Below are 20,805 nucleotides of genomic sequence, written 5' to 3' on the forward strand. Positions count from 1 at the left end.
GATTTTATGTGCTTGAATTGATACTCTCACATATTTGTCCGTACCCATCAACCCTACAGATTCTGCTCTTGGGTCAAGCAAAACAGGCACTTTGCATAGGTTACTTTCTTTAATAATTTCTTATCCTCCAAGTTATCTCTAGTGATAGAAGTATAATCAGGATATTAATTAATACTTTTGCTAGCTATAACGTAGAGATGCATAGACACAAAGTATTCTCGAAGGAAGGGAGGTGAATTTCTGTAACAGTCTGTGAAAGGGCACATTTCTGAATTCCTCCTGAGACTACATTTTAAGTTAACGCTTACCTATGATGAAGCCACTCCAGTCAGCTTCTCATTTCTTCTTCGCTCATTCTGAAGGATTGTTCTGGCGATGCTGAAAGTGCTATTCACGTTGTTAATAACTAGAGCTTTTGTCTAGAGATTGGGTGCTCTTCTAGGTACTCTGACCGTCTGCAGCTCTGTGTCCGCATCTGCTAGGTGATGGTAGAACTGGCTGAGGGTGTGAACATTTAAGGGGACAGTCAGAGTCGTCATGGAGACCTTCAGCGCAGGGAAGGAACAGTGGTTCCCATACGTCACACCAGCTTCTGAGGTGGTTAATTATAGCGGCTTTCTCCCAGTACTTTTTCTGTAGTTTTTGTACTTCGAAAGTTAGGGGGTTCTGCAAACTCAAGAGTCAGGAGCATCCAGCTCAGGAGTCAGTGTCATCTAAGAGCAAGCCTCTTGGTTCTCTTCTTATTGGCTTCGGTGACAGGCAGGCAAGTGTCCCCTCCTCCATGTCATTAAATCCTGCGCAGGCTGCTGGCCTAAAGGAAAGCTTGATCTGCTGTTTATACTGTGGCTTTGAAAGCCTCATCAGCTCCTTTTAAAAAGGAGGGAACAATCTGCCTCTGAGGAAGGTAAAAAGGAGGGATAATAAAGTCCCCAGTCCTTCTCAACCTAAAGCCATGTAATTATTTTAAATCGTTTTCATTGTCTACGCTTCCTACCTATGATGTGATTTTTCAGGTTTCACTCCTGAGAAATCGAGATCTTGGGGCAGAGGGTGGGAGAAGACAGAAGAGAATGGGGGCTGCCATGCATCTGTTTGACTGTGGAAGAGCTTGAGAGTCAGCCAGATGGCAACGCAGCAGGTGTGGACGGAGGGAGGGGCTCAGGACCACGGGTGAGAGCACAGGGGCGTTGCAGAACTGGGAGGGTATGGTAATGGCTAGGAATGCCTAGGATTAGTTAAGACTTAAAAATAAGGGAAAGCTACCAAGAAGGCTTTTTAGCAATGGAAGAGGATAAACACGGTTTCCTGCAGAGCCACACAACAGCTATTTGAGTTTCTTCCCGGACTTCAAAGAGAATGATCTTCGGGGCATCCAGCTGAAAGATGAAGATCAAGAGTGTTCTGAAGGAAGGTTCACGGTGGTCGCTGCAGAGCACCGTCCTCCTGCACATTTGTTTTGACGACCGGGAAAGATGGGTATATTTCATTGTGATGAGACATGAGAGTTGAATAGTGACACCTTGGAAAAGAGGTCCAGAGTTGCTGGAGAACTTGACAGTTCAGGGCAGTAGTTCATAGTACAGAGGGACACCTATAAAAGTCACCTGGCTCTTCCTTTCTTTCTTCTGGCCTTCCCCCAAACTTTTGTATCACACATTCCCTTATCTCCTTCAGGTCTTGACTCAGGGGTCACCTTCAACATGAGACTCACCCTGACCATCTCCACCCATCTTCCTTTCCCCCCTCTACTCTTTCTGCTTGCTCCAGCGCTCACCATCCCCTGACACACTATACGATCTACTTACCTGTAATGCGTGTTGATTATTGTTTCTCTCTCCCTGTTGGAACAGAGCTCCATGTTTGTGTTGTTCACTGATGTATTCCAAGAGACAGAACGATGCCTGGCACCTAGTAGGTGTTCCGTTATTATTTGTTCAATGGTTGAATGAAATGACTAAGATAGAAAACCTTCACAGATAGCCCAGAAGCCAAATAGGGTCCTGGAGGAATCCCATTATCAAGTTTGGTGTAAGAGGAAAAGGGAATTTCCATAACAAAAGGTGAACAACAGAAGACTCACCCTTCCCTCCCCCACCCCTCTTTCCCCCTTGGCAACCACAAGTCTGTTCCTTATGAGCCCATTTTAGAAACAACAGTAACTTGACAAAAGTCCACAATGCATCTGAAGCACACCATTTTGAGACCTGGTAACCAGCCAAGAGGCCCCTGAATCAGCCGAGGTTTGGCATCTGAGCTTGGCTCCCTGATGTCTGATAAGGGAGCTGGACTCCGGGCTCATAGGCTGCCAGACCTTCAAGTTACATTGGGCCTCAATGAAGTGATGGGCCAACCAATGTTTTAGAAGAAGGGGAGGCAAAGAGACTTGTTAAATTATTTATGACGTTAAATAAAGCCCTTGATTGAAAGTGGAAAGAGATGGGAGAGGGTCAGTGATTTCTTTATGTGCTGCTAAATCCTCTGTGACCCTAGTCCATGCTGGTGCAAGCCTGGTGCAGGCACCTTGGGCTGATCTCAGCAGGACCACCACCATCTCTCAGAACTGGCCTCCCCACCTCCTCCGTTCCCTCACTGGGGCCAGGGTGGGATCTTTGTAGAAGGCGAATCTCTGGCCAGTCATTCCTTTGCTTGAATCTGTTTAATGGCTGCCTAGTGCCCTTAGGATAAACTGCAAACTCTGAGGTGCAAGCTTGTTGAGAGAGGCAGGGTGAAGGCCCAGCTCGCCACTGTGGGCGTGGAGCCACACCTGCCAGGATAGGATTTGCCTGTGCCGCTTCCCAGCTGAGAACCCTTAGGCAAACTATTTACCTTTCTGGGCTTCTGCTGCCTCAACTGTAAAACAGATGATAGTAATAATAGAATCCTTTAGGGTTGTTGTGAGGATTAAATGAGTTCTAACACATGCCAAACACCCAACAAACATTCACTATTATGATGATTGCTACCTAAGGCAACTTCATGTGCCCAAAGCACAGTGAAGGCCAAACAAACCGAAACGGTGGAGTTTGGAGCAGAGAAAGGTTTATTGCAGGGCCATGCAAGGATACAGGTGGCTCATGCCCAAAAAACCCCCCAGCTCCCCTAAGGGGTTCAGCAAAGCATTTTTAAAGGCCAGGTGGACGGGGGTGGGTCGCAGGGTATGTGATCAGCTTGTGCACAATTCTCTGATGGTGAGGTAATAGGGCCATGTCACAGGGGTTAACATTTTCAATCCTGAGGCTCCAGGAGGCCTGAGGGCTGTGTGCTTATGGTCATCAGGTAGTTAACATCTTACATTTGGTGGGGTTTTCACATCTGTACAACAACTCAGGAAATGTGCATCAGATACTGTTATCTAGGTACTTCAGAGAGGAGCGAAAGCAGAGGATATGAGGGGAGGGGGCTGTCCCTGGAAGGCCCCATAGGGTCCTGCTTGGTTACATGATTATTTATATTTTGCTCTCATTTTGCTTCTGCCCCTCAGTCGTATCAACTGTTTGCAATACCTTCCCCACCTCCATTCACCTAATGGGACATATTTCCTCTGGTCTCTATTTCTATAAGCCGCTTCCTTTGATTGGAATGTCACCACACACACACACACACACACACACACACACACAGACACGCATGCACACACGCACTCTTACACATCTATGTACATCCTCTCCATTCGCCTACTATGTCCTCTGGCTAACTCTTCAACCTCCAAAGCTCAGCTCAGTCAAGTCTCCTTTACTCTGATTGGCCTACCCACATGTCATTGTCTGCATCTTCTAGGCTCCCACTTCTCCAGTTCTTGCTTTAATCCTACCACTTATCACACGGTAGAATGACGGCCTGTTCACCTGTAGGTCTTTCCTCACTGCTTTAGCCTTGTGAAAGAGGGATCATATCTTGGTCATTTCTGTATACTCACTATCTATGCACTGTGTGCTTGTGATCTTGGAGAGACAGCACAGAGTGGTGGCTTGAAGCAAGATCTTCGTTCCCTGGCCAGCAATTGAACCTGGGTATCCTGGGTGAAAAATCAGGAATGCTAACTGCTAATCCACCAGGGGCTAGGGGCTAGAAGCTAGAGGCAAAGTTTCCCTGGATCTTGCCCCGGCTCTTGCCCCATGTGAAAAATGAATTTCTCGAGGAGGCAAAAAACTGTAAAAACAGGTACAAAGCTTATTATTAGAGACACAGCACAACATGTGGGAGAGCACACAGAGAAACAGTTTGTTTAGTTAAGACAGAGGCAAGGCAGAAATACACACTGGGAGAGAAAGGGTGTGTGCGTCCTCCCTAATGAGGAGTAGCGCAGTAAAGGGGTAGTTAAATCATTTATGTAGGGCGGTTCTTCCCGGTCTTTGTTTACTTTTGGCCAGTTATCTTCTTTTCCCACACCTGACCTGTCCTAGGACCCTCCCGTATATGTGTGCACATCTTTTTGCCAAGATGGAGTCCAGCGCAGAGGCCTATGGGGAGGTTGACACCACCTATAATAGGGTGGCGCCCCCTCCCTTTTTGACCCCCAAGGAACTTTTCTGCACATTTGTAGTTGGGGAGGTCTCCTTAACCTCAGGAGTGGGCATCTTATCTCCTTACTCCAGCAGAGCTCAGCTCCTCCCATTAACTTTGTCCTTGGAGTGTCCAGGGAAAACAAAGCTCTAATTTTACTCCACTTGACAAACACCAGCTGTTGGATATGCTAAGTTTGAAACTTCTTTTAGACATCCAACTAGAGATGTTTAAAAAACACAGGGAGATGTGTGGGTCTGGAGGATAAGAGAGAGGTCTGGGTCGGAAATACCAATTAGGGAGTTTTTGTCATACAGATAGCATTTAAAATTTGGATATAGGATGGCGGGACTGCCAAAACAATGAATATATGGGGACGAGAAGGGGACCGAGGACCAGTGAGCCCACGCTCTCTGACCTGACGGGTTGGAGGTCGGCAAAGGCATCTGAGAAGGAGCAGCCAGTGAGTTGTGAGGAAAACCAGGAGAGTGTGGTGTCCGGATGACTAAATGAAGGTCAGGGGAGATATTTATATGCTAGATTACAAATAATATCAATATACATCATATGTAACAGTTAAGATGAATATGTAATAAATACTTCATATAAATATATCTTTATGTAAATACAAATAGATTAGAAAGTATACGTAATGGATTACATCTGGGGGAATAACCAGGAATCAGAACACCTGGGTGTTGGGCTCAGTTCTCCTGTTCTTAGTGTTTTGACTCTAGACAATTTAAATAGCTACTTTGAGCAACATTTTTTTACTCATGGGGAAAGTGGGGATTTTAATCCTGGTCTCACTATCCGAGTTATCGTGAGAATCAGTTGAAATAATTGATATAGTTACGGTTTGTTACCACGTACTCCCTCTCTCATATCTATATTCTCTGTCTCTATCCATATACACACATGTATATATGCATGTATACTTATATGTGTATATATGCCTTTATGGGATTCCAGATATTTGGTATATTATTAATGTCTCATGAATCACTCAGGTTTATGACCTATTGGTGGGTCATAATCATTTCGGTGGGTTGCAGACAGCGTTTTGAAAAAATAGAATAGAAAGCATCACTATGAATTGCTCAGAGTAAAGGTAAGTCAGATTTCTTGAAGCTCTCTGTTTCAGTTATATACCTGTAGTAGTTATCTCTTCCTATGTAACAAATCACCCCAAAACTTAGCAGTTTAAAACAACAAGCATTTATTATTTCTGAGGGTCAGTGGCTGCCCAGCTGGATGGTTTGACTCAGGTTGAAGACAAGCTGTCCTCCAGGGCTGTGGTCATCGGGAGACTTGACTGGGCTGGAGGAACCACTTGCAGCCACGCTTGTGCCCATTGGCTGGAGGCTCAGCTCCTGGTCATGTGGGTCTTTCCTTAGGGCTACTCATGACATCGTAGCTGGCTTCCCCCAGGGCACATGATCTGAGAGAGAGAGCAAGAGAGCCTCTCCAAGACAGAAGCCACAGTCTTGTTTATAACCTCTTGTCATCACTTCTGCCATGATTCTCTTCTATTCCGTTAGTCACACAGACCAATCCTGGCACAGTGGGGACTACACAAGGGTGTGACGCCGGGAGGCAAGGGCTGTTGAGGACCACATTGGAGCCTGGCTACCACAGCCTCTCTAGATATTTGTGAATACTGGGTTGAGATATAAACTACATTTCTTCATGTGGGTCATGTGAAAAAATGTTTAAGAAACACCGTTCTACGATGTCTCATACTGTGTATCATTGGACAGAGGTGTACATTAGCTGGCAGAAGCCCATTTAAGAAGCTCCGCTCTTTTATACCCATGGTTAATTACCAGTGACTTTCAGATCATGAATATGAACACCAGTGATTTTTACAATGAAACAATACAACTGAAGTCTAAATGGGCTGTGCGGGTCTGTTTATCCTTAAATAAAATGAGCCTGTGCTTGTGTCCTTTCCTAGTCCCCCATCTGATTTCTGTAGTGCTGCATCATTTACCCGTCTGGTCATCTGCCAACACATCTGCTGTTTGTGGGTTCTCACTTCAAATCTGTGGCCACATTTTATGCCAACTGTGTGACTTGTTTCATGTATCTTGTGGAATATGATATCTGGGTTTGTCATAGTAATTATACTTTCTGCCTTTTTTTTTTTTTCTGTTTGCTTATTGGCCTGTGGGTGTGGTCTGAGTAATGAACTTGTGGGAAATTTTACCTGTAGATAAAGGGGTTTACCTGTAGATAAAGATGTAGGTTTATAATTAAACTTTTATGTTTTGTGAAGAAGGCTTATTACATACAAAACAATGTGCCCTATTTAAAGGACTCTTATAGAGTATTTATAGCTGTGACTTTTAATATAGCTTAATGTACCCTGCTGTGAAAAACAAACCTGTTTTAGCTTTCCTAGCCGATTTTTAAAAAAATTAATGCTAAGTGACTGAAAAAGAACAAATGATCTTTGAAGCACTAATAGACTCTAAGCAGGCTAGGAAGTCTCTAGTTAAACAGTTAAGAGACCAGTGGAAAGCACAACACTAAGTAAAAACATATGGCCATTGGCTTTTAACTTAAAACTGTGGGAGTTTCAAAATGGAGTAGTTTCTTAGGGGTAAAGGGAGTGCTACGAATTAATTGGAAAGCAGCTGTTTTACAAGAAGCCTTGTGGTTTGCAGTTTACTGTTTGTGCTTCAGAATGCTCATACTGCTTCTCAGCCCTGCAACCAGAGGTTTTTTCTGACTTGTTGAGATCTTGTGACTGAGGGCTTTTCTCCGTCACAAGTTGCAGGGGAGGATCAGAAGAGGACTGTTATTCTCAGCAGGTTCCCAGGGACAGAGGCCCATTTGGTTCTCAAAGAGGAGCTCTCCTAGCAATCCGGGCTTACTGTATTTTTTATTTGTGTATTAGTTGCCTCCCTAACCAGTAAACTCTTACAAGCAGACACTGTCCTCAGCACCTGCCAGTAACTGGCTCAAGGCAGGGACTAGACACCTATTTGTTGAAGGGAGGAAGAAAATTCTTTATTCTGTTGAATGGGTTTATGTTTAGAAGAACAAGGTTTGTGGTACAATATGCATGTGATGCTACTTTTTCTCAGGGTTTCTATTAAGTGTAGTAAAATTTAATTTTCCTTGAAATATGTGAACTTTAAAATGTTGACGACTATTTACAATATCATTTTTCTTTCTTGAAGTAAGATCTTTTTTTTCCTTTGAAGCCTATCTCATTTTCGGTAACATTCAATGGGAGAAGGGCTTAATTTTCATAACGCAAATGTGGCCCACTGACAGTGTGCGTGAGCAGGTCGGGGACTGCTGAGCTAAAGGACTGAAGGTCTCTTGAGGTTCAAAGCTGTGTACATCCCTGAAGGCCAGAGTCCTTGTAGACCAGGCAGCATCATCTGTCAGCTGTATGAGATGCCTTCCTCTCTATCCACGTTACTGAACCAAACTTGGGTACTCTCCCGCCATGCGCAGTAAAGCCAATCTACTGACATTGGGTTGTGGTGAAGGAAACTGCAGCGTTTATCGTGAGGCGCCAGACAAGGAGTCCTGGAAAGCTAATGCTCGAAAAGCCCAAACTCCACAATGGGTTTCAGCAAAGCATTTTTAAAGGCAAGGTGAGGGAGGGTATTTCTAGGTCATGTGATCAACTCATGTCCAATTCTCTGATTGGTTGATGGTAACAGGGCGGTGTCACAGGGGTTAACATTATCCATCTTTAGGCTCTAGTAGGCCTGGAGACTATATGCTCATGGTCATCAAGTAGTTACCTTCCATTTGGTGGGGTTTTTCTGCATCTGTAAAACAACCCAGGAAATGTGCATCAGGTACTGTTATCTAGGTACTTCAGAGAGGAGCAAAAGCAGAGGATATGAGGGAAGGGCTGTCCCTGGAAGGCCCCATAGGGTCCTGCTTGGTTACATCCAGAACACGGAACAAAGGACCACTAATGAGGTTGACGTAGGCTTGGCCCACTGACCTGGCTTTGGCATTATAACTATGAAAAACAAAAGCAAATGTCTGCATGATGGTTTCTGAAAAGTCAAGAGCTTTTGTGTGTATTAGCTCTCTGCCTTGCTGTCTCTTGATTTTTCCTTGCTGGCTGTGCTGGGCTGATCAGTCCCATGCAGTGTGTCCTGTCTGGTTTGCGTAAGACCATCTGTGTCATGCTGCTTTAAGCCTCAGGCCTTGCACCGTGATACAGCCCTGCGAAGTTCCATCCTCATCTGTGCCTCTCTGCTACCTGCTCCCCGTTCCCTATACCTGTATCTGCTGGATTGCGATGTGAGTTATTTTCCCTTTGACAAAGGTTGCTGTGTAACCTCTTCTATTTTTTTCGTCTGAATTTCAATAAAGATAATTTGATAGAAAGTTACAGAAGGAAAGATAGTCATATTCACTTTGATTAGCTGGAGCCATCTAGGTAAAAGAGATGCCTAAGGAGAGACTAAGAAATTTTGCTAGTAATTAGCATAGGAGAGGCCGCAAAGAATTGGAGACCCATTGTTTTAAAACCCTGGAACTCTGCTTACATCTTGGACAGTCAAGTAGGGAATAAATAGCAAAGGGGCATTCTTATCAAGGCTCCCATATATAATTAGTATGAAAATAAAACTGAAGAGGGAAAGGGTACTAATTAGTGAGAATTGACACTAATATCAAAATTATTTATAAAATTTATTATCAAGTATCATTTTTATATATAATGATATATAATATATATTTCATTTTTTTTGAAATTCCAATTATGATAATGAATCTTTTGTTTCAGTATAAAAAAGAGGAAGAACCTGTGTCCCTCACCCCAGTTAAACATACTTGAGTCTTATTTCTGTCTTTTCAAACCTATTGGCCTTAGATTATTAATAGTGGCAGAACCAAATGTTTGACTGTCCCAAGGAGTGAAACTAGATCATTGATGATCATGTGATGCAGTTTTTCAGACCATAATGAACAGCTTCATCAGGCACATGGCATAAGTGATCACTCATCGTAATGTTGTATCCTCAAGAGAAATGTTGTATGGTGGAACAAGATTTTAATCAGATGACTGATTGTAAATATACATGTACAGGGAAGACTTTTCAACTTTTAAGACTGTGTTAAGATTTGCTCTGTGCTAAATCCCTGTGTTTTGGTGGCATTTTGGGGATAAGTATTGACTTGTTTAATTGCCTAGTTCCCAATCCCAACCTTCTGAGGCCTGACCTACTTTGTTGAGGTTCCTGAAACACTGAGTATCTTGGGTTCAGTTTACTTTATAAACAGAAGCTGAGGCCCTTGTCTCTATATATCTTCCCTGATGGGAGAATAAAAGGCAAAGATCAGATGTTCTCATTCTCTATTTGGAGATAATTCGGTAGTCAGGTTGTCAAGGGCAACCTGGGCAGAAAGATCAGCAGGGCCGTATCAGCAATTCCATGGGGGTATGTTTTCTCTCCTTTTATCTTGTTGCTTCTGGTTGCCTTCTGGCCATCATCACTGCAAGTGCTGCCTGGGAGAGAGAAGAGTACATTTATCACCGTCTCTTATGGCTCTGGAGCCAGCTCTCCTCTTACTCAGCAATATTTTAGATTCCAGCCCATAGTGGTGTTCTGCGGGGGTCCTAGTAACTGGCTTCCAGGGGGAGGAGCCTAAGTACCATGGAATTGACATGCTGCCTAGAAGGCACTTCCCACCCCATATGGGCCAACTTCTATTTATCCTACAAACCCCAGCTAGAACATTACCTCCTCTGGGAAGCCCTTACTGCATGCCTCCCCTGCTGTTATAATGTAAATACCTGTTTCGTGAGCGGCTGGACACTGTGTTTGCTTTTTGGGGGGTTTTTTGGTTTGTCTGATTTTTTTCAAGACCCTGGCCATCCCATCAGTAGGTGCTTTAATTTTATTAATGTGAGGGGACCCCCTCTTCCATAATCCTACCTCAGCAATTAATATCCCCTATTACTATGTTTCAGGTCCCCAAACCCAGTGTAGTCTTCTTAAGAATTAAAAAAAAAACTGTCCTAGTCCAGAAATTACAAACACAATCTTTTGATAAGCATATCTCATTTGGTTTATAATATATGTCACTTTAAAAGCCCTGAAATTTTTTTTTTCCCCGTCTTGCCCCTAGGTTTTTCTGACCATTTTCTTTTTTTTTTAGATTCCATATATATGTGTTAGCATACGGTATTTGTTTTTCTCTTCCTGACTTACTTCACTCTGTATGACAGTCTCTAGGTCCATCCACGTCACTACAAATAACTCAGTTTCGTTCCTTTTTATGGCTGAGTAATATTCCATTGTATATATGTGCCACATCTTCTTTATCCATTCATCTGTTGATGGACACTTACATTGCTTCCATGTCCTAAAGCCCTGAATTTTTAATGAGGAGATCTGAGTTCAAGTTGAAGTTGGGTTCCTTATTAACTATATGATTGGAGGCAAGTCATTTAACCTTCATTCATGCATTTATTCATTCATTCACGTATTTATTGAGCCTGTGGGCCAGGCCCTGTTAGGCACCCTGCATTGGCTTCCTTAGCTAGCAAATGGGCATAATATACGAGCCCTAATTTTCCTTACAGTTTGTTAAGAACTGTTTGTGACAGTGCTTTGTAAATGTAAAGCTCTATTGAGACATTATTTATTATTATTTTAATGGACAAGGACTTGTGCATTAGCAATAGAATAGAACAAAGAAGCAGAGAATTGCTTCTTTAGTAGAATTTGTTGTAGCCACCTCAGAAAAGTGTTATGGACATATCAAAGTGCAACATCTGGGGTGGATCAGCCTTAATTCTTTTTTTTTGTTTTTTCTTCCTTGCTATCTCTACATTTTTTTTTTTTTTTAGTATTTAATATAATTAATTATTTGTTTATTTATTTTAGGCTGGGTTCAGTCTTCGTTGCGGTGCACGGGCTTCCTCATTGCGGTGGCTTCTCTTGTTGAGAAGCACGGGCTCTGGGCGTGCAGGCTCAGTAGTTGTGGCTCACGGGCTCCAGAGCACAGGCTCAGTAGTAGCAGCACATGGACTTAGTTGCTCCACGGCATGTGGGATCTTCCTAGACCAGGGCTCGAACCCGTGTGCCCTGCATTGGCAGGCGGATTCTTAACTGCTGCGCCACCAGGGAAGTCCCGCTATCTCTACATTTGAAATATAATCCTGAGAACAAGCAGCCCATTGGCTTAGCCTCGGTGGCTTTCCTATCCTCCTCAGGAAGGCAGAAACAGGAACTGACTATCTCACTAGAACTGGACACAGTGGGTGAGAGGGAGGTCCCCAGAAGGACGTCAGGCCTCCTCCAAAATAAACAGGCAAGCAAACAGAAGCAGCAAATGTCTACCACGTAACTCTTATCCATTTTTCTCTCAATGGATGACTTTGTCTCATACTCTGTTAAAAGGCCTCCCCCTACTAATTCTGCTGGCTTCTGCAAACATCCCTTGGCACAGTGGAAAATTTCCCCCCAGATAAACAAAAAAAACACCTCGTTTGTCTCATCCTTCTGAAGCTACGACCCTCCCTTCTCTCCTTTAGGACCACACTGTATACCCAACATGGGAGTTATTTATACCCACTGTCCCTGCTTCCTCTCCTTCCCATTCACTCTTCACTCTGGCCTGGCTTCCATTTCAGCCACTCAGTGAGACTGCACTGGTCCAAGCTGCCAATGACCTTTCATGTTGGCCAGTATGTCTAGTGGATATTTTTACATGAAGAAATGAAAAGCAAGATGAACTTAGATCACCGTGCACAAAAGTTAACTTCAAATAGCTTAGGGACTTAAATATAAGAGCAAAACTTAAAACTTTTAGAAGAAAACATAGGAGAAATATCTTCAAGACTGTGGGTGAGGCAAAGATGTCTTAGCCATGACACTGAAAGCATGATCCATAAAAGAAAAGTTGATAAGTTGGACTTTTAAAAATTCAAGATTTTTGCACTTCAGAAGGCAATTTTAAGAAAATAAAAAGAGAAGCTACAGACTGCGAGAATATATTTTCAAGTCACACATTGGATAAAGGACCTGTTTCTAGAATGTACATAAGCTTAGGAACTTAGCTTTCTTGTTCACTGTTGTATTCGAAGCATCTATTGCAGTGCATGACATTTGGAAGGGGCTCCATAAATATTTGTGGGATAAACGAATGAATATAAATAGCACTAATGCAGTTTGGAGAAGAGTTTTTAGGAACATAATAAAGACTGAGGAGGAGAGAAAATAATCTCGAACACTTGTAGAATGCACTTGTACCCACTGCATTTATTCCTTTTTGGCACTGTAGGTATCAGCGTCTCCATGCCACAGTGAAGGAAACTGAGACATGCAGGGATGATTTATTTTTTTGCCTGAGATCAAATAGTATTAAGTGGGAGAGCCAGAGAGCAGACCCTGAATTTCTAATTCCACATAAGGAAACACGGGACGTGGTTTCCACCGTAGTTTAGGAAAGCTCTTCACTCCCGAGCCACTTATGCCTGGCACTGTGCCTTCTCTCCTTGTCTTTCTCCAACAGTATGAGATGTCTGGATCTCTAGGCTTTGGGGTTATTTTCTCAGAATTTGCTCCCTGATAATATGATGGCAGACACACTTGTCTGATACAGTGAAGAGCTGTCATGTGAAAACCTGGCACTAGCTTTCACTATGTTTGTTTTTGAGAATTTGTCCTCCCAGGACTACAATTCTCATTTTCTACCTTCCCGTCAAACTGTATTTCACCAAACATGTTTTGGCTGCCAACTGGGATCTGACTGGCCTAAGTTCACTTTCACTTTTCCCTGTTTTCCCCACATCACTTTCTGTTCGTGACTGTGCAGGCTCTAATCTCAAATTGATAGGCAGATTAGATCCAGACTGGGCCAGACTGTGGAAAAGCATAAGAAAGTGAGGGAATGGCATGCTGCAGATGTTATACACATGACTTTTACAGGTGGCGATGGAGATGGTGTGACCTGATGCCAGTTATTATATGATGTCAACAGGAAGCCTGTTCTAAGTAACAATATTATGTCCTGAGCATTCTCAGAAAATAAAGACACTGATTGAGGCCGAGAGGAGGGCGGTATTGTGACACTTTGAATAAATTAGAACTTGGGTCTAGGGGACCTGGACTGTTAAGCCTCAGCTCTGCTGCTCGTTGTGTAGTTGTGTTTCAAATTATTTCATCTTCCTTATCCTTTCTTTCCTCATCTGTCAAGTGAGGAGGTTAGAGCCGATAAACTTTAAGGTCTTTTTCACTCTTTGAAATTAAGTTAGGTAGCCCAACCAGAACTAACCAGGGCTTCTTGAGTCTGGGTGTAAACTTTATTCTCCTAGTGATGTGATTTCTTTTTTACCTCCAGCCCTCTAAGTCAGTCTTCAGACTTCCCAGGTAGGAATGTGAGAGCTAAACTTTGTCAGCCCACTCATGGGATAAACAGGTCTGGAGATGAAAAACTGTGAGGATTGTACATTGAAGAAGGCGAGGCAAGGATTGAGATCTGAATATGGTACCTCACCAAATACTGCCCCGCATGTGTCATGCTAAGTGGCCATAACAACAGTGGTTCTAAACCAGGAGTCCCCAACCCCTGGGCCGTGGACGGCTACCGGTCTGTGGCCTGTTAGGAACCAGGCCACACAGCAGGAGGTGAGCTGCCAGCGAGCGAGCGAAGCTTCATCTGTATTTACAGCCGCTCCCCATCGCTTGCATTACTGCCTGAGCTCCGCCTCCTGTCAGATCAGCGGTGGCATTAGATTCTCATAGGAGCGTGAACCCTACTGTGAACTGCGCATGCGAGGGATCTGGGTTGCATGCTCCTTATGAGAATCTAACGCCTGATGATCTGAGGTGGAGCTGAGGCGGTGGTGCTAGCGCTGGGGAGCAGATGAAAATACAGATTTTCATTAGCAGAGAGGTTTGACTGCACAGAGACCGTAATAAATCAATTGCTTGCAGACTCGTATCAAAACCCCATCAGTGAGTGGCAAGTGAAAACAAGCTCAGGGCTCCCACTGATTCTGCATTATGGTGAGTTGTATAATTATTTCATTATATATTACAATGTAGTAATAATAGAAATAAAGTGCACAGTAAATGTAATGAGCTTGAATCATCCCGAAACCATCCCCCCACCCCATCCCCGGTCCGTGGAAAAATTGTCTTCCACGAAACTGGTCCCTGGTGCCAAAAAAGGTTGGGGACTGCTGTTCTAAACCATACCTCACTGATTATATGACATTTGCAGCTTCTGGCCACAGTTCATTGCTTTTTATTTTTTAAAACTCTAGCCCCCAACCAGCCAAGATCAGCCTGGGAGAGAGGACCAGAACCCCAAAAGGCAGGCAGCCTGGCAGAGCAGACCAGATCCTGGATCTAACTGTGGGCACTGGTCTGAGTTCTGCCACGGACATGCTGTGTTGGCCTGACCCTTCCTTTTCTCAGAGGGGGTTCTCTGTGCTCTGTGAGTAAATGTAAGTGCACACCACTCTGACAGGTGGTACGAACCTAATTTTGATGCACTGTGAGGCCCCAACAGGAACAGCAGTCAGAATCATAATAAATAAACCGTCAGGGCTGCAATGGAAGCATTAACCCAGGCACAGTCTACTAATTTGCTGATGGTTATCAGACACGAGCTACTGCTATGGAAGCAAGGCTTCATACTTAGAGATGCTTCCAGAAAGTGATTGAAACAAGGAGTTGGAAGCCTGAGGCTAGGTGGCAGCTTTAAGTTCATCCATTCTGGTTTTCTATCTGATGGTTCAATCCCCTCTAAACACCCTTTTAACCCGTGCTTGAACTCGTCTTGTGATGGGAAATTCACTGCCTTGTTAGGATATTGCAGCTTGTTCCAAATTTCCCTCTCCTCTATCAAGCTGTTACTGCTATCAGGTGATGTTCAGACAACAAAAATGTCCATGTCACATATGCACACAGGAGATTTCCCATTTTTATTTTCCTTAAGGAACCAGGAATAATATGCACAGGACCACTGCTTCTTATGTCTCCTCATAAGGATATCTTGGTTTATTGTGAGCTGGTAGCCGTGAGAGATTACTTTCTTAAAAGGTGGTCAGAATAATTGTGCTCTAGTTTGGTAGGTATCTTATTTCAGGAGAGAAGCCCCATTTCTATCTGTGGGTATTTATTTTATGTATTTACATATAGTAGTGGATGTGTTAAATAATTACTTTTGAGCATCTGCTATCTGCAGTGTACTGTGCTAAGTGCCAGAGCAGGCAGAGGCGTTGGTGCCTTATTACAACACATCAGTCACACGTTGATTTGTTACCCATCTGGGTTCTTGGACTCTTTAATCAATAGAAATTGATAAGAGCCCAGACAAGAAATTCAGGCAAGGCTTTATTGGGACTCCTGCTGCAGCGTGAGGGGGCGAAAACAAGTAACAGGTTCCCTTGCTCTCTCCCGAGGAGGGGCCAGCTGGTCCCTTAAATGGGGTTAGGGTTGGGGCGGATGGGTGGGTTGGGGGGAGGAGTGGCTTGGGTGATCTGTCCATCCCCTTGTGGTGCTCTGTGAGTGTGTGTGAGGAGGGGATCGTGCGCAGTACCCTGCTTTCGCTCCAGGCACCTCAGAAGTGGCAGTTGGGTTTTGGCCTTTTTGTATCTTGTTCATAATTTGCCCCAGCTGTGCATGCATGCATTTATTTTTAGTCCCTTATAGTTTCTTTGTATTCTGTTGCTCAAGGAGACGTTTGTCCAGGTACACGCACTGCGGCAAAGAGTCCCGGGTCCCAGGTCCCAACCTGTCTCAGATTCACCCAAGAGATACTTACTGAGAATCTGCTTGGTGGCTGCCTTTGGTTCTTGCCCTTAAGGAGTTTGCAGTTCACCAAGGGAGACAGTGTGTGACATCGATCACACTGTATTGAATTATTATTGACTTTGCCACCCCTTTACTAGGCTCTGCTCTCCTTGAAGCGGGGGGTTATGTGCCATGCTTTTAGGGCCGCCATAGCTACAGGTGAAGCTGGGTGTACACTGGTGTGTATTGGTGTGCCAGTGTGAGATGCTGGTCAGGAGCGGGGCAGGCAGGGTGAGGCTCCGGTGCCCCCAGCCCTCAGCCCCGCACTCAGCTTCAGGGCTCGTTGTGGGACACTGCTCCTCCTGCTTGCCTGCCTATGCCCTCAGCTTGGTGCTCGGCCCTCAGAGTTCCAGCCCTACTGCCGCCTTCTCCAGGGCTCAGGCCCCGCCCATGCCCTGGATTTAAGTGGCCTCCCTTCCTGGGCTGCATCGTAAGACAATTTACGTCCTTCTTTTTAATGTGGCTTGCTTCTCCCGCTGAGTTATTGGGAATGGGGCTGCCATTAAAACAACTCTTAAAAACTGGAGGAAAGGAGACTACTGTTTATTGAGTACTCGTGATGGACCAATCACTGTGCTAAGCCCCGTATCTATTTTCTCGCATAATTCGCATAACCTGCCTACGAGTAAGGGATCTCCATTTTTCCCAGTGGGGAAAAAAATTCTCTGGAGCCCAGAGAATCGACACAACTTTCCAGAGCCTGGCTGACTCTAGGACCCGAGGAGGTAGGTGGCGCCTGCAGAGCCGGTGTGCTAGAGGGAGCGAAGCTGGGGGGCTTGCCCGGAGCAGGGCAGCCACTTTGGGGGAAGCAGAGGGCAGGTGGAGGTGGAAAGGGAGCGCTGATTTAAAATCAACAGCCGTTTTCAATTAGTAATAATGAGGGGCAGTGAGAGCCTGTGCTTTTAGTGGGAGGAGCACGTAATTCGTGGCTGTCAGGGCTCAGTTTGACTCCCAGCTCTGTCCTCTCCTAGCTGTGAGCTCTGTGCCAGTTACTTAGCCTCTGCACTCTAGTTCCGTCACCGATAAATGGGGACGCCAAAACCTACCTCGCCGGCAACCATGTACGTGTGTGAGTACTGAAAAGAGTAGTTGCCACCTTCTAGATGCTAAATAAATAACAATTTCTATGAATATTATTAGGTTTTTCATTATTGCTTCAGAATCTTCTTCCCCTACCGCACCTCTACACTGAGGGTCTCTGTGATTCCTTTCATGTCTGTTTCATCCTCTGATTCCTGTAACAGAGTCTGTTGCTGCTATAATTGAAAAGACCGAAATCTTTGTTTTAATCCACACATACTTCTACCGCCCATATTGCTGTTCCGGCAGACGTACAATTGCTATCTGTCGTATGAAGGTTTTACTTATGTGGCTTTGCAACGTAGCCTTGGTTTTGGTTGAGAGGAGGGATCATTTCTGTTTCGGTTTCTTTTTTTTTTTAATCTGTGTTAAATATGATTATAGGAATTGACCTTATCCAGGTCAATGTAAAATCAGCTGAAACAAATCAGCTATCCCTGCAGGTATATCTCCCTCTAGAGCTCTGTTCAGAGCCTTATGAGTAAATGGAATTTACGCACAATACCTTGACTCTGAGTTTCCCTGAATTATATGACTATTTCAGGTAAGTGATATAATAAATGAGGTACCTCGTATTTTGGCTTTGTTTCTTTATTCTCACCTACCCTGTGTCTATAATCTATAAACAGATGCTTGAGCGCATGAAAGAATCTTGTCATTTAAAGGTATCCCACAAGGAATCCTACTTAAGATCAATAATCACCTGCTATATGTCAGGGACGGTGGGGTGCCAAGTAGGCTGAGGTGTTCCAGGGAAAGGGCTAGGGTGGACCCGGATACTAGGGACAGTCAGGGCCTGGGCAGTTGGACCGCACTCTAGGGGGAATTTCTGAGTCCACTGCTTACTGTCTGTAGGGACAGAAGTCCCTCGGGCTTTCCCCAGGCTGCTTGCTAACTGGGGAGACCAGTCCAGTGGGTGGCACATAACCACCTCCATCCAGGTGTTAGGAGTAGTGATTATGCCTGGTGGGCGGCACCATCATGACGCGGGCCACCCAGTCTTTTTACTCACGGCCAGACCCAAAGGTGAGAGAAGGACACCGGCTAAGCAGCAGAGGTTTAGGGGGAACAAGCGTGCTCATTAGGGCAACCAAGGCAGTCCCACTCATACGGACTGAGCCAGTCTGGTGGTGTCAGAGGGAGGCTGTGACTGAAGGGGTCCACTACCGCCCAGGGCCTTCTGGATGCTGGTATGACGCCCAAGCACGATGCAGGCTCACCAGCGAGTGCGTGGAACTGCCTTCTCCCTTCCCTGCTAGAGCGGACCCGGATATGGGTGGGTTGTTCTCTCCTGCGAAAAGCTCCAGCGACTGTGGGCGGGAGGAGATAGAAGAACAGAGTTGACCTTTCCCCACCCCTGTTCTTCCCTCTGGCCAGTGTGGATTCATGCTTTTAAATCATAATTTCCTTTATTTTTGAGTAAATGAACATCAGAGACAACTAGTGTTATGAAATGACTCCCCTTTTGGAAAAGTGGTGAAGTTCACTTTTCTGGCTTCTGTTTCTAGAGAGAGAGAGTTTAGGCTTGCCGAGATACTTTTGCTCTCATGAAGCAGTGGTTCTGCATCAGAATCATCTGGCGGGCTTGTTAAATCTAATTGCTGGGCCTCGTCCCCAGAATTTCTGAATCAGTGTGTGAGGGTGGGGACTGAGAATTTGCCTAGGTAATGCTGCTGTGGCTGCTCCAGGGGTCATACTTCGAGAACCACTGCCATGGAGTAATCCATGTATTCACCATGTTCCAAATGTAAATGATATATTTTTGGTCAAGTCCACCACTGCTGTGAATATCTTCTATTGATATGCTTGTCTTTGTCTCCCTTCAACAGGTATTTTGACGTTGGACTGCATGATTTCTTAGTTAGGTAAGCCAATAGTTTTTATTTTAGATATCTTTGGAATAGTGTGTCTATTATGGTATGCTGAGATGAAAATAAAATCCTTGTGAAATATCTTGATAAATAATGGCAACCATATATTTGACAAGAAAACCCCACTAGCACTGTTTTTTGTGCCTCCCAGAATCACACAAGAATATCCTTTTTAAACAATCAAAGGAATTTATTTTTAAAGGGGTTTGTATCTGAAATGATAGTTACCCAACTATTGGGCTACTGGAAAGACAAATGGAAGAGTGAAGAGAGGACTTTCCTGGTGGCGCAGTGGTTAAGAATCCGCCTGCCAATGCAGGGGACATGGGTTCGATCCCTGGTCCGGGAAGATCCCACATGCCGCGGGTAGCCCCTGCTCGCCACAGCTAGAGAAAGCCCGTGCGCAGCAACGAAGACCCAATGCTGCCAAAAATAAATAATAAAATAAATAAATAAATTTATAAAAAAAAGAAAAGTGAAGAGAGCCAGCTTGCATTCATACATTAAACAACCCTCTTGAACAATTTTCCCTCCGTTGAATTTAAGCTTTTTAAACTGAATCTACTAGTTGTCTCACAATCATGAAGATACAGTCTTGTTCATAATTGAAAGAGATCACAGATGGCAGTTTATATCCTAGTATATTGGTGATTTTTACCAGAGTTGGCTTATGGGGCATATTAATTCCAAATAGCTATTAAATCAAACAGAGGTTAAATGGAAATATACCAGAAGATTAACAGTGTTGATAATAATATGCACGATATTTTTCCTGCTATAAACTTTGCTGTACTTTTTAGATTTTTTATTATACTGAGCATGTATTTGTTATTCTAATAATGGTGGAAAATGGTCATTAAAAATACCTATCAAATATATATGTGGGGAGCAGTAATGGTTGCTGAGGGACTATAAGCTAAGATCACAAGGAAACCAGAAATCATGTAGAGTGATTTACTTTCTGCAAATATGTAGCTCTAAATGCTAATTAATTCTGAGTCCACTAATAAAGAGTATTGTAAATCACATGTGATTTCTGGGTAGATGTTATAGTAGTTCAGTCCTCCACAATGCATGGCCATCTCCCTGTGGTTAAGATGCTGTCTGAGGGGACATGTACATCTTTGGCATCACCTTGATCCTAAACCTGCAGCATTTCCTCTGTGCCAGATTGCATATGGTGGTGTTCCGAGCAAGGCCATACATACCTTGTCCTTTCTCTAGGTCTTTATGCAAGGCTGTGCATGGAAATCTTGGCCTACCCCAGACCCAAGGAATCTGGATTATCCTGGCTTTCTCCAGGATATCACACACAGAAGGCAGTGTGTAAACAGTTACCCTTGACACATCAAGGGTAAATGTATTTTAGTAGGATGGTTCAAGGGCCAGTGGTCATGGGAAAGGCAGGCATGAGAATTCTATATCTAAACCGATCAGAAAAACTGTCTGGGTGTACTTCAGGGAGTTGTTTGGATTTTTTGAGTTAATGTCTTTGGTGCTTTGTATTACTCCTGTGCTACTGTTCACATAATTGCTGTGGTAGCTGCAAGTTTGTA

At 44.1% G+C, this 20,805-nt stretch overlaps 1 protein-coding gene across 12 annotated transcripts in view; it reads left to right on the forward strand.

Annotated features, from left to right (window-relative positions):
- The window catches only part of HHAT (hedgehog acyltransferase), a 516,536-nt gene that overhangs the window by 180,257 nt on the left and 315,474 nt on the right, over window positions 1-20,805 (forward strand). For all 12 annotated transcript variants that reach the window (XM_082464282.1, XM_082464276.1, XM_082464277.1 and 9 more), the window contains one exon: window positions 19,208-19,243. In XM_082464282.1, the coding sequence (XP_082320408.1) occupies window positions 19,208-19,243 (36 nt within the window). The remainder of the gene's footprint in view (window positions 1-19,207; window positions 19,244-20,805) is intronic.

Source organism: Balaenoptera physalus (genome assembly GCF_965194825.1).
Source record: "Balaenoptera physalus genome assembly, chromosome: 1".
NCBI lineage: Eukaryota > Metazoa > Chordata > Mammalia > Artiodactyla > Balaenopteridae > Balaenoptera > Balaenoptera physalus.